The sequence below is a fragment of the Pseudophryne corroboree genome, chromosome 6, assembly GCF_028390025.1.
Source record: "Pseudophryne corroboree isolate aPseCor3 chromosome 6, aPseCor3.hap2, whole genome shotgun sequence".
Taxonomy (NCBI): Eukaryota; Metazoa; Chordata; class Amphibia; order Anura; family Myobatrachidae; genus Pseudophryne; species Pseudophryne corroboree.
In genome coordinates this window covers 640451221-640466210 of record NC_086449.1, presented here as the reverse complement: position 1 = coordinate 640466210, position 14990 = coordinate 640451221, and the positions used below count along the sequence as shown (strand labels likewise).

Sequence of the window (14990 nt, the reverse complement as noted above, 5' to 3'; positions counted from 1 at the left end):
CATAGGGGGAGGAGCCAGTGCACACCAGGTAGTCCTAAAGCTTTTCTTTTTGTGCCCAGTCTCCTGCGGAGCCGCTATTCCCCATGGTCCTTACAGAGAAACAGACACCCAACTGACTTTTCAAACAACTGAATATGCCCCAATGAGTCCTCTTCGAGTACACAAAATCAGAATTCAAGGTATAATTTGTCCCTCAGTGTAGTCATGTCTATGGACTGTTATTACAATGAAGCTAACGCATGCAATGCTACCAGTAGGACGCTTATCTACAGTAGCAGTAATTACATAGAGTATGGCATTGCAGGCCAATATCTGTATAATCTAATATCTGTATAATCTATCTATATAATATCTGTCATTAGACGCCAACAATACGAGCCATTAAGGAAATGATAGCTATTAAGGAAATACCATTAAAACTAGAGATGAGCGCCTGAAATTTTTCGGGTTTTGTGTTTTGGTTTTGGGTTCGGTTCCGCGGCCGTGTTTTGGGTTCGAACGCGTTTTGGCAAAACCTCACCGAATTTTTTTTGTCGGATTCGGGTGTGTTTTGGATTCGGGTGTTTTTTTCAAAAAACCCTAAAAAACAGCTTAAATCATAGAATTTGGGGGTCATTTTGATCCCATAGTATTATTAACCTCAATAACCATAATTTCCACTCATTTTCAGTCTATTCTGAATACCTCACACCTCACAATATTATTTTTAGTCCTAAAATTTGCACCGAGGTCGCTGTGTGAGTAAGATAAGCAACCCTAGTGGCCGACACAAACACCGGGCCCATCTAGGAGTGGCACTGCAGTGTCACGCAGGATGTCCCTTCCAAAAAACCCTCCCCAAACAGCACATGACGCAAAGAAAAAAAGAGGCGCAATGAGGTAGCTGTGTGAGTAAGATTAGCGACCCTAGTGGCCGACACAAACACCGGGCCCATCTAGGAGTGGCACTGCAGTGTCACGCAGGATGGCCCTTCCAAAAAACCCTCCCCAAACAGCACATGACGCAAAGAAAAAAAGAGGCGCAATGAGGTAGCTGACTGTGTGAGTAAGATTAGCGACCCTAGTGGCCGACACAAACACCGGGCCCATTTAGGAGTGGCACTGCAGTGTCACGCAGGATGTCCCTTCCAAAAAACCCTCCCCAATCAGCACATGATGCAAAGAAAAAGAAAAGAAAAAAGAGGTGCAAGATGGAATTGTCCTTGGGCCCTCCCACCCACCCTTATGTTGTATAAACAAAACAGGACATGCACACTTTAACCAACCCATCATTTCAGTGACAGGGTCTGCCACACGACTGTGACTGATATGACGGGTTGGTTTGGACCCCCCCCAAAAAAGAAGCAATTAATCTCTCCTTGCACAAACTGGCTCTACAGAGGCAAGATGTCCACCTCATCATCACCCTCCGATATATCACCGTGTACATCCCCCTCCTCACAGATTATCAATTCGTCCCCACTGGAATCCACCATCTCAGCTCCCTGTGTACTTTGTGGAGGCAATTGCTGCTGGTCAATGTCTCCGCGGAGGAATTGATTATAATTCATTTTAATGAACATCATCTTCTCCACATTTTCTGGATGTAACCTCGTACGCCGATTGCTGACAAGGTGAGCGAGGGCACTAAACACTCTTTCGGAGTACACACTTGTGGGAGGGCAACTTAGGTAGAATAAAGCCAGTTTGTGCAAGGGCCTCCAAATTGCCTCTTTTTCCTGCCAGTATAAGTACGGACTGTGTGACGTGCCTACTTGGATGCGGTCACTCATATAATCCTCCACCATTCTATCAATGTTGAGAGAATCATATGCAGTGACAGTAGACGACATGTCCGTAATCGTTGTCAGGTCCTTCAGTCCGGACCAGATGTCAGCATCAGCAGTCGCTCCAGACTGCCCTGCATCACCGCCAGCGGGTGGGCTCGGAATTCTGAGCCTTTTCCTCGCACCCCCAGTTGCGGGAGAATGTGAAGGAGGAGATGTTGACAGGTCGCGTTCCGCTTGACTTGACAATTTTGTCACCAGCAGGTCTTTCAACCCCAGCAGACTTGTGTCTGCCGGAAAGAGAGATCCAAGGCAGGCTTTAAATCTAGGATCGAGCACGGTGGCCAAAATGTAGTGCTCTGATTTCAACAGATTGACCACCCGTGAATCCTTGTTAAGCGAATTAAGGGCTCCATCCACAAGTCCCACATGCCTAGCGGAATCGCTCCGTGTTAGCTCCTCCTTCAATGTCTCCAGCTTCTTCTGCAAAAGCCTGATGAGGGGAATGACCTGACTCAGGCTGGCAGTGTCTGAACTGACTTCACGTGTGGCAAGTTCAAAGGGCATCAGAACCTTGCACAACGTTGAAATCATTCTCCACTGCGCTTGAGACAGGTGCATTCCACCTACTATATCGTGCTCAATTGTATAGGCTTGAATGGCCTTTTGCTGCTCCTCCAACCTCTGAAGCATATAGAGGGTTGAATTCCACCTCGTTACCACTTCTTGCTTCAGATGATGGCAGGGCAGGTTCAGTAGTTTTTGGTGGTGCTCCAGTCTTCTGTACGTGGTGCCTGTACGCCGAAAGTGTCCCGCAATTCTTCTGGCCACCGACAGCATCTCTTGCACGCCCCTGTCGTTTTTTAAAAAATTCTGCACCACCAAATTCAAGGTATGTGCAAAACATGGGACGTGCTGGAATTTGCCCATATTTAATGCACACACAATATTGCTGGCGTTGTCCGATGCCACAAATCCACAGGAGAGTCCAATTGGGGTAAGCCATTCCGCGATGATCTTCCTCAGTTGCCGTAAGAGGTTTTCAGCTGTGTGCGTATTCTGGAAAGCGGTGATACAAAGCGTAGCCTGCCTAGGAAAGAGTTGGCATTTGCGAGATGCTGCTACTGGTGCCGCCGCTGCTGTTCTTGCGGCGGGAGTCCATACATCTACCCAGTGGGCTGTCACAGTCATATAGTCCTGACCCTGCCCTGCTCCACTTGTCCACATGTCCGTGGTTAAGTGGACATTGGGTACAACTGCATTTTTTAGGACACTGGTGAGTCTTTTTCTGACGTCCGTGTACATTCTCGGTATCGCCTGCCTACAGAAGTGGAACCTAGATGGTATTTGGTAACGGGGGCACACTGCCTCAATAAATTGTCTAGTTCCCTGTGAACTAACGGCGGATACCGGACGCACGTCTAACACCAACATAGTTGTCAAGGCCTCAGTTATCCGCTTTGCAGCAGGATGACTGCTGTGATATTTCATCTTCCTCGCAAAGGACTGTTGGACAGTCAATTGCTTACTGGAAGTAGTACAAGTGGGCTTACGACTTCCCCTCTGGGATGACCATCGACTCCCAGCAGCAACAACAGCAGCGCCAGCAGCAGTAGGCGTTACACGCAAGGATGCATTGGAGGAATCCCAGGCAGGAGAGGACTCGTCAGAATTGCCAGTGACATGGCCTGCAGGACTATTGGCATTCCTGGGGAAGGAGGAAATTGACACTGAGGGAGTTGGTGGGGTGGTTTGCGTGAGCTTGGTTACAAGAGGAAGGGATTTACTGGTCAGTGGACTGCTTCCGCTGTCGCCCAAAGTTTTTGAACTTGTCACTGACTTATTATGAATGCGCTGCAGGTGACGTATAAGGGAGGATGTTCCGAGGTGGTTAACGTCCTTACCCCTACTTATTACAGCTTGACAAAGGCAACACACGGCTTGACACCTGTTGTCCGCTTTTCTGTTGAAATACCTCCACACTGAAGAGCTGATTTTTTTGGTATTTTCACCAGGCATGTCAACGGCCATATTCCTCCCACGGACAACAGGTGTCTCCCCGGGTGCCTGACTTAAACAAACCACCTCACCATCAGAATCCTCCTGGTCAATTTCCTCCCCAGCGCCAGCAACACCCATATCCTCCTCATCCTGGTGTACTTCAACATCTTCATCTTCAATCTGACTATCAGGAACTGGACTGCGGGTGCTCCTTCCAGCACTTGCAGGGGGCGTGCAAATGGTGGAAGGCGCATGCTCTTCACGTCCAGTGTTGGGAAGGTCAGGCATCGCAACCGACACAATTGGACTCTCCTTGTGGATTTGGGATTTCGAAGAACGCACAGTTCTTTGCGGTGCTTTTGCCAGCTTGAGTCTTTTCAGTTTTCTAGCGAGAGGCTGAGTGCTTCCATCCTCATGTGAAGCTGAACCACTAGCCATGAACATAGGCCAGGGCCTCAGCCGTTCCTTGCCACTCCGTGTGGTAAATGGCATATTGGCAAGTTTACGCTTCTCCTCCGACAATTTTATTTTAGGTTTTGGAGTCCTTTTTTTACTGATATTTGGTGTTTTGGATTTGACATGCTCTGTACTATGACATTGGGCATCGGCCTTGGCAGACGACGTTGCTGGCATTTCATCGTCTCGGCCATGACTAGTGGCAGCAGCTTAAGCACGAGGTGGAAGTGGATCTTGATCTTTCCCTAATTTTGGAACCTCAACATTTTTGTTCTCCATATTTTAATAGGCACAACTAAAAGGCACCTCAGGTAAACAATGGAGATGGATACTAGTATACAATTATGGACTGCCTGCCGAGTGCAGACACAGAGGTAGCCACAGCCGTGAACTACCGTACTGTACTGTGTCTGCTGCTAATATAGACTGGTTGATAAAGAGATGTCTATGTAACTATGTATGTATAAAGAAGAAAGAAAAAAAAACCACGGTTAGGTGGTATACAATTATGGACGGACTGCCTGCCGAGTGCAGACACAGAGGTAGCCACAGCCGTGAACTACCGTACTGTACTGTGTCTGCTGCTAATAATATAGACAGGTTGATAAAGAGATGTCGTAGTAGTATGTATGTATAAAGAAGAAAGAAAAAAAAACCACGGTTAGGTGGTATACAATTATGGACGGACTGCCTGCCGAGTGCAGACACAGAGGTAGCCACAGCCGTGAACTACCGTACTGTACTGTGTCTGCTGCTAATATAGACTGGTTGATAAAGAGATGTCTATGTAACTATGTATGTATAAAGAAGAAAGAAAAAAAAACCACGGTTAGGTGGTATACAATTATGGACGGACTGCCTGCCGAGTGCAGACACAGAGGTAGCCACAGCCGTGAACTACCGTACTGTACTGTGTCTGCTGCTAATATAGACTGGTTGATAAAGAGATGTCGTAGTAACTATGTATGTATAAAGAAGAAAGAAAAAAAAACCACGGTTAGGTGGTATACAATTATGGACGGACTGCCTGCCGAGTGCAGACACAGAGGTAGCCACAGCCGTGAACTACCGTACTGTACTGTGTCTGCTGCTAATATAGACTGGTTGATAAAGAGATGTCGTAGTAACTATGTATGTATAAAGAAAGAAAAAAAAACCACGGTTAGGTGGTATACAATTATGGACGGACTGCCTGCCGAGTGCAGACACAGAGGTAGCCACAGCCGTGAACTACCGTACTGTACTGTGTCTGCTGCTAATATAGACTGGTTGATAAAGAGATGTCTATGTAACTATGTATGTATAAAGAAGAAAGAAAAAAAAACCACGGTTAGGTGGTATACAATTATGGACGGACTGCCTGCCGAGTGCAGACACAGAGGTAGCCACAGCCGTGAACTACCGTACTGTACTGTGTCTGCTGCTAATAATATAGACTGGTTGATAAAGAGATGTCGTAGTAGTATGTATGTATAAAGAAGAAAGAAAAAAAAACCACGGTTAGGTGGTATACAATTATGGACGGACTGCCTGCCGAGTGCAGACACAGAGGTAGCCACAGCCGTGAACTACCGTACTGTACTGTGTCTGCTGCTAATATAGACTGGTTGATAAAGAGATGTCTATGTAACTATGTATGTATAAAGAAGAAAGAAAAAAAAACCACGGTTAGGTGGTATACAATTATGGACGGACTGCCTGCCGAGTGCAGACACAGAGGTAGCCACAGCCGTGAACTACCGTACTGTACTGTGTCTGCTGCTAATATAGACTGGTTGATAAAGAGATGTCGTAGTAGTATGTATGTATAAAGAAGAAAAAAAAACCACGGTTAGGTGGTATACAATTATGGACGGACTGCCTGCCGAGTGCAGACACAGAGGTAGCCACAGCCGTGAACTACCGTACTGTGTCTGCTGCGACTGGATGATAAATGATATAAAAAATATATATATATCACTACTGCAGCCGGACAGGTATATATTATATATTATATAATGACGGACCTGCTGGACACTGTCTGTCAGCAGAATGAGTTTTATTTTTATAGAATAAAAAAAACAACAACACACAAGTGAAGTCACACGACGAGTGTTTAACTTTTTCAGGCAATCACAATATAAGTATACTACTAACTATACTGGTGGTCAGTGTGGTCAGGTCACTGGTCAGTCACACTGGCAGTGGCACTCCTGCAGCAAAAGTGTGCACTGTTTAATTTTAATATAATATTATGTACTCCTGGCTCCTGCTATAACCTATAACTGGCACTGCAGTGCTCCCCAGTCTCCCCCACAATTAAAAGCTGTGTGAGCTGAGCAGTCAGACAGATATATAATATATATAGATGATGCAGCACACTGGGCTGAGCCTGAGCAGTGCACACAGATATGGTATGTGACTGAGTCACTGTGTGTATCGCTTTTTTCAGGCAGAGAACGGATATATTAAATAAACTGCACTGTCTGGTGGTCACTCACTATATAATATTATGTACTCCTGGCTCCTGCTATAACCTATAACTGGCACTGCAGTGCTCCCCAGTCTCCCCCACAATTATAAGCTGTGTGAGCTGAGCAGTCAGACAGATATATAATATATATAGATGATGCAGCACACTGGGCTGAGCCTGAGCAGTGCACACAGATATGGTATGTGACTGAGTCACTGTGTGTATCGCTTTTTTCAGGCAGAGAACGGATATATTAAATAAACTGCACTGTCTGGTGGTCACTCACTATATAATATTATGTACTCCTGGCTCCTGCTATAACCTATAACTGGCACTGCAGTGCTCCCCAGTCTCCCCCACAATTATAAGCTGTGTGAGCTGAGCAGTCAGACAGATACCGTATTTGCCGGCGTATAAGACGACTGGGTGTATAAGACGACCCCCAACATTTCCACTCAAAATATAGAGTTTGTTATATACTCGCCGTATAAGACTACCCCCTTCCACACACCAAATAAAACGTAAAAGAACATCAGATTTGTGACATACTGTATATTATGACCTGATAAGAGATTTGGATATGGAGTATTTATCAAGGTATGCATAAGAAGGGGGGAGGGGGCGAGGAGAAAGTTGTAAAATGTATAAAAGTATACCCCTTTGTGCATTTAGTGTTACCGGTTTCACATGAGTGCCATTAGTATTAGTGCCATTACAGTACCTGTCATTGTCACCATTGTATGGCCACAACGCGACTGCAGCGCCTCCGGCCAGTCCCTGCATCTCCCTGTAATTGGCACTAGTGACCCGCCGCGGCCGCACTGGATATCGCGCGATACTGGATGGTGAGTAGAATGAGGTGGGCGGGCATCGGGAGGCCACTATGGGCACCGGGCGAGTATCGGAAGGCCACTATGGCAGCTATGTCTATCCCAACTGAAGTGCACCCGGCGTATAAGACGACCCCCCCACTTGGAGGCATGTTTTTCAGGGCAAAAAAGTAGTCTTATACGCCAGCAAATACTGTATATAATATATATAGATGATGCAGCACACTGGGCTGAGCCTGAGCAGTGCACACAGATATGGTATGTGACTGAGTCACTGTGTGTATCGCTTTTTTCAGGCAGAGAACGGATATATTAAATAAACTGCACTGTCTGGTGGTCACTCACTAGTAAACTCTCTGCACTCTCTACACTTCTACAGTACTCCTCCTAGTCCTAAGCTCCAGTAAATCTCTCTCTCTTATAATCTAAATGGAGAGGACGCCAGCCACGTCCTCTCCCTATCAATCTCAATGCACGTGTGAAAATGGCGGCGACGCGCGGCTCCTTATATAGAATCCGAGTCTCGCGATAGAATCCGAGCCTCGCGAGAATCCGACAGCGTCATGATGACGTTCGGGCGCGCTCGGGTTAACCGAGCAAGGCGGGAAGATCCGAGTCGCTCGGACCCGTGAAAAAAAACATGAAGTTCGGGCGGGTTCGGATTCAGAGAAACCGAACCCGCTCATCTCTAATTAAAACTAGAATACAAATACCCAATTTTAGTAGAGCATAAGGTGTAAGACAAGGCAGGGATGGAGTGGACTGAGAATACAAACCTCAGACTTTGCCGCCATTAGCATGGTCCAAACTTTCTTCAGCTTTTTGGTTTTACCCTGTGCTTCCTCCTGTAAACTGGTGTACTTCTCCTCAATATCCAACCGCTCTTGCTGTGCGTAGTAGGAGACAAGAGAATTACAAAGATGCAAATGAAAGTTGCTAAATACACAGTAAAGATTTTAAACAAATTATTTACTAATTCAGAGATTTTCGCAAGCCATTTATAGTACGTACATCTCCTAGATTTTTAGGTCTGCCTATGCTACAATGTCGCTTGCGGGGCAGGGGGGTGGACATGCAGAATAATGGTATGACTACCCTGTTTATATGGACATGCTGAAGACAGAGGATGACTCCTTGGATTGGCTTCAGCAGCGTGAATTTCCCGGCCATCCTGAGAAACTGAGGGTCACTCAGATGACTGATGTTCGCGCAGATAATCCAATGCGCCTTTGGAAGCAGCAGCGGATTAGAGAAGCCAGCAGGAGGCGTCTAGTCACACAAGATGCCTCCTAAGTCATTAGCATATTATTGCACCGCTGCTGCATATAGAATCACACCGAACGGCATCCATCTCCGCATCAGGCGCACAATCATTTTTAATCCGTATATAGTGCAAAGATATTCCCAGGTTTGTGGACATGCTCTCTGTCGGATTTGGCCGCGAATCAGACAAAACACATGGATCCGTGGCTAATCCGCCGATCCACGCGTTTTCTGACAAGTCGGAATTGTCGACCTGTCGGAAAAACAGCAGCCCAACTAAATAGGTCGAAACACTATCCGACCTAAAAAAGTCAGAAACTGACGTCTTTCCGACAAGACCGCAGTTCCGGCTTGAATTGAATACCCCCCTATGTCCTAATTTTATATTTTGTTTCTCTTTGAACTGTCGCCTGGCAACTGCACCCACCCGATAACATCAGCCTACAAACCTCCTTTTCCAGTAGCTCTCTACGAAGTTTCTCCGCACGTTTTCTGCGCTCTTCCAGCTCATGATTTGATTCTTCCAAAAGTTTCTCTTGTTCCTCTGCCTTGGCCAGTAAATCCACCCCACCAACAATGACTTTCTTCTCCAAAGCAGACAGTTTCTCAAGCAGGGACTGATGTTCTTGTCTGCAAAAATAAGGTCATATTTCAGTTCAGCCCCAGGAGTGATTATTCACCAAAAAAAACAACAAGGAAAATAGCCACTTCTTTCATATTTAAAAAACCTAAAATGTTTCTGCACTTAGTGTCCATCTTAAGAGGGGTGTGGTATGGTATGCCGGCGGCCGGGCTCCCGGAAACCAGCATACCGGCGCTGGAAGCCCGACCGCTGGCATACAGACAGCGTGGTGAGCGCAAATGAGCCCCTTGCGGGCACAGTAGCGCGCCACGCTATTTATTCTCCCTCTAGTGGGGTCGTGGACCCCCACGAGGGAGATAAACTGTCGGTATGCCGGCTGTCGGGATTCCGGCGCCGGTATACTGTGCACAACCTGAAGACCACCCTTTAAAAGGCCTATTCTTTAACACTTAAGGGCCCGTTACACATGCAGAACTGCTAGTTTCCGCACGTTTTATGAAACGGGTCCATTCGATAACAGGGGCCCCAATAGGGCCACCTAGTATTCAGCACATTACGTAAACTGAAAGATTTTGGAGTTAGCTTGCGAGAACCAACACCATTTTCAGATGGCGCTAGTTCTCAGAGCCCCGATTCTTCCTATGGGAAAGAGGTCTGTGGGTTGTCCTAGCAGATCCCTACCCCGCCAACGCACAGCCTGACCTTTGACCTGTCAACTGCTCTTGCTTGATCTTCGCATGTGCAGTCAGCAGGACAGCCACTGGCAAGTATCACCGCTACTTCTGTAGCAGTGATACTGACAGAGAAAATAGCCAGGTTTTTTATACATATTTTTTAAATTGATTCTGAAGCAGTATAAACAAAGAATCAAACAGTATATAATGTCATAATAATGTAATCAAGAAAAAACATAAAGGACACGTAGGTGTCCTGCAGAAATATGAAACCGATAATACGTGCAGAAACAAAGAATTAAATACGTCAACAACAGAAGCTATTAAGGAACAAAAATCACAAAAGAAAATTCAGAAACATAGAGAAAAATACCAGTGCCGTGCGAATTAGGGGTTTCCCGAAAGGGCCATAGGGGGGCCATTATCAACCAGTCGCAGTAAAAACCACAAAGTAGGATAGCTGCTTTTTGGAATAGCTGTCGCCACACTGGAACAATAATGAACTGTGACGGTACTCAAGTAGTTGGCTACTTGGTTATCAGGGACCAAATGGCTCCTGATAATGAATAAGCCCATACGTCATTATGATTTTGCCAGGTGACTTCTTTAAAACATGCAAATTAATGATTGAGTGTAACAAGAGTTGTTGGATTAGTGTGACAAGCAGAGCCGTAAGTAGACATTTTGGTGCCCGGTGCCAGAAAGAAAATTGGTGCGCTGTACGTGGCACACACCTACACACACCATCAGTGGCGGATCCAGGGGGGGGGGGCACTCGAGCCCGTGCCCCCCCTGTCATTTGTGGCCTCCGTCCGCGGTGTCCCCCCCGGCGTCGGCGCCACACAGGGAGATGACGGGCGCCCGCTGAGATTGTGTTACCAGTGGGCGCCCGTCTCCCTGCACAGCGACAGCCAGAGGCAGGAGCTCAGTACTGAGCTCCGGCTTCCGGCGCTGTCACTGTGCGGCGTGCGCTATGGGAGAGACGTCAGTCATGACGTCTCTCTCATAGTGCTGAGGAGAGGACACCAAGAGGAGGACTGCAGCGGTCTGGAAGTGGGAACGGGGCTTGGTAAGTATGTTCTATTTTCTCTTCCTTAATGCAGCGGGGGCATCTACTGGGGGCAAACTACGGGGGACATTACTACTTGGGGGGCATCAACAAGGGGTATTACTACTGGGGGGGGCATAACTACTGGGGGCATTATTACTGGGGGGCATCTACTGGGGGCATTACTACTGGGGGGTCATCTATTGGGGGCATTACTTCTGGGGGCATTATTACTGGGGGCCATCTACTGGGGGCATTATTACTGGGGGGTATCTACTGGGGGCATTACTACTGGGGGGTCATCTATTGGGGGCATTACTACTGGGGGGTCATCTATTGGGGGCATTACTACTGGGGGCAAACTACTGGAGGACATTATTACTGGGGGGCAAACTACTGGGGGACATTATTACTGGGGGCATCTACTGGGGGCAAACTATTGGGGGACATTATTACTGGGGGTCAACTACAAAGGGGCTAACTACTGGGGGCATACTACAGGAGAGCATTACTACTGGTGGCGTAACTACAGGGGCATTACTACTGGCGGCTTAACTACAGGGGGTCCAGACTACTGGGGGCCAAACTACTGGGGGATAACTACAGGGGCCAAACTACTGGGGGCTAAACTACAAGGGGGGCATAACTACAGGGGCTAAACTACAATGGGGCAAACTACAGGGGTGCATTACTACTGGTGGCTAAACTACAAGCAGGCAAACTACTGGGGGCATTACCACTGGGAGGCTAAACTAAAGGGGGCAGGGGTAAACTACTGGGGTCATAACTGCAGGGGCATTACCACTGGGGGCATAACTACTAGGGTGCTAAATGATTGGGGGCATTACTACAGGCAACATTACTACTGGGGGCATTACGAGCATTGCATAAGGGGCACCACTACTATGGGGTTTATATAAGGGGCACTACCAGTACAGTGGACATTGCATAATGAGCGCTACAACTGTGGGCATCGTATAAGAAGCGCCACCTCACATGCACCGAAGCCGCACGCAAATGTACTTGCCCCTTTCATGGTGCCCCCCCTATCATTTTCTTCTGGATCCGCCCCTGCACACCATCACGTACTAAATAGCCCCCCCCTGCAGTGCAGCACCACCACACTCTACACTACAGCACATTTGCCACAAATACAGTGCAACTTGTTACAGAAGCTTTTCCGAGGGACTGAAGAAGAGTGCATTGCGGGTAGCTCTCAGAGTCCCAGAGGAACTGGCCGCACGCTCCCGCTGCAGGAAGCTTCTCTGCCTGGCCTCTCACTGAGGAGATACCAAAAGCAGCTGACACGTCATATGGCTTAGCTTCAAAGGATAACACAAACCTGTCAGCAGCGATGAATCAGTGGGGGGGTATGCGTTGCGGAGGATTCACTGTGGATGAAGAAGGGGAAGTCGCCAGAGCCTGTGGCAGTGTTATGTATGTAACACTCTGTAGCACTGTGAGCTGCTGGCATGCCCCAGTCCCTCTGTCTCCGTGAATAGACACTGTATGCGCATACGCACAGCGTCAATTCACCGCTGCTTACAGCAGAGCAGCAATTGACAAGCCTGCCAAAAAATCGGGACAGTTGGTAGAAATATATATATATATATATATATATATATATATATATATATATATATATACACACACTCACACACACTATATGTGTGTATATTATATATATATATCAGACAAATGGGCGGCACTCAGAAATGATGTAATACACTGTACTTGCTGGTTGCGTGCCATTATTTCTGAGTGCCGCCCATTTGTCTGCTATTTTGAACCTTAAGCTGTTGAGGTACCTAGGAGGGGCGCCAGGCGAGTAATCATCTTTATTGCGAAGTGCTGCCACAACCTCTGTCTCATATATATATATATATATATATATATATATATATATATATATATATATATATATATATATTCACTTATATTTTCCCTTCAACTATATATTGAGGCCAGTGACGTGCGGTGAGGTCAGTGGCTGGGGAGGCACTGGCAGCTAAACACCCAAAACCCCCTCCCCTCCCCCCATTGAAGGGGGCGGAGTGTAGTCCCCCACACACCACTAAAACCAGCACCAGGCAGAACCAGCCAGGGGTGATAATGCCATAGCAGGGGAGACACTCAGTGTGGGGTCCCCCTGCCATGCCATTAAAGTGCCCCCCAAGCCAGTCAGTCCAGGGCTGGAATTCCTCGGAAAGTGGGGTCCCCAAAAAATTTAAATGGGGTCCCCCCTCCCGAGCAAAAACCAGCACTGGGCTGATAGCCCAGTGCTATGCCCCGCACCCCTGGTGGCGGTGGGTTCGGGGGTTCATTGTATGCTAATATTGTTCTTTACAGGTGGCCTACAGGTCCCAGCAAGCCTGCCCAGGCATGCTGGCACTTGGAGAACCACAAGTGCCAGCATGCCCGGACATAAAGGTCTCGCTGGCACCTGTGGTCGACCTGTAAAGAAAATATATAAAAAAAAAATAAAAATACAACACTGTCTTTAAAAAAAAGTTTTATTACACAGGGTCTTCCCCTGGGGGCGGCCTTTAAGCTCTGTTGCGTGGTCGCCGCCTTCCTAGGGCTTCCGGTGTCTACCTCCTGCGTCTTCACCTGGGAGGCGGTGGCCTTTAAGCTCTTTTCCATGGCTGCCTCCTTCCCAGGGCTTCCGGCATCTTCACCTGGTGGGCGGCGGCTGAAAAGCTCTTTTGCATAGCCGCCGCACATCCAGGACTTCCACGGCGTCTTCTTTCTTCAGGAGCTCTTCACTGCTCTTCCTCCGCCATCGGACTGACGCCGCTGCCTCGCGCTGACATAAGTCAGCGGGAGAGACCGGGGCGATGACGTGGCTCGTGGCAGCCATCTTGAATTTCAAAAATGACGCCGAGGCACCATTTTTTAAATTGGAAGCCACTCTCCGCTGCCGAACTCTGCAGAATGGCCCTGACTGCCGCTACCGCCGCCCGCATCTCCGCCGCAGCCGCCCGCACCTCCGCCGCATCCCGCCAACTGATGACAGCGGATCCAGTGACGGATCCGCTGGCCAATCACTGTGGCCTCACTCACATTGGCGTGCTTTCATGGGTTGAAAGCACGTCCCTGTATGAAAGCAGCACCTCTAATAGTGCCGCTTTCCTATGAAATTTCAATGAGCTTTTCCTGCTCATGGATTGTCCCCGCCCGCACTCGCCCCCCGCTCCCATACCTTTGCCATTCACAACAGGAGGCACCTCCCAAACACATTTAACACCTTATAATGATTAGAATATTAAAAGGAGATACTTATGACACAGAATATGTGTCATAAGTATATTCTTTATATTATTTTATCATTAATGACAGGGGAGGCACTGCCTCCCCTGACTGCACGTCCCTGCCTCCCCTGACTGCACGTCCCTGATTTAGGTACAACATTGCCTTATAGTTCATTTTCTACACTAGTCTCATTTTTTTTCTAAACTACAAATTCATGTAAATCCAGTTATAATTGATGTATAAAATGTATATGTAACTTGGTAGCTTTGCTACTGGTTACTGTAACATCACACCTAGCCTGTGACATCACTAGCCTGTGACATCACAATGCTTCATCCTGTAACATTCTATCTACAGCTGCTGAAGTTTCCAGTTACCATGCATGAAGGGTATGGTGGTAAGGAAGACAGAGTGCAGTACAGTCAACGGAAAGGCAAGACAACAAGATAGACAGGACAGGGAATATAGGTACAAGGACACATAATTAGGGGAAGCTCAGGAAGTAATGACATATTTAGGAATAAAAATGCAATGTTACAGAAATAAAGAGGGCAGTATGGATAAGCACACACACAGGGGATGCAGATAAGTCTCAATGAGGCAGGGTCTTGCTTTGGGATGAAAACCAAATAAAACAGATAAAAAGCAAATTGATTAATTGTAAA

The 14990-nt window shown here is 47.3% G+C and overlaps 1 protein-coding gene across 2 annotated transcripts in view; it reads right to left on the bottom strand.

Moving 5' to 3' along the window:
• The window catches only part of KIF3A (kinesin family member 3A), a 171222-nt gene that overhangs the window by 15468 nt on the left and 140764 nt on the right, over positions 1-14990 (bottom strand). For both annotated transcript variants that reach the window (XM_063928178.1, XM_063928179.1), the window contains 2 exons: positions 9218-9398; positions 8282-8392 (listed from right to left, as the gene is read on the bottom strand). In XM_063928178.1, the coding sequence (XP_063784248.1) occupies positions 8282-8392; positions 9218-9398 (292 nt within the window). The remainder of the gene's footprint in view (positions 1-8281; positions 8393-9217; positions 9399-14990) is intronic.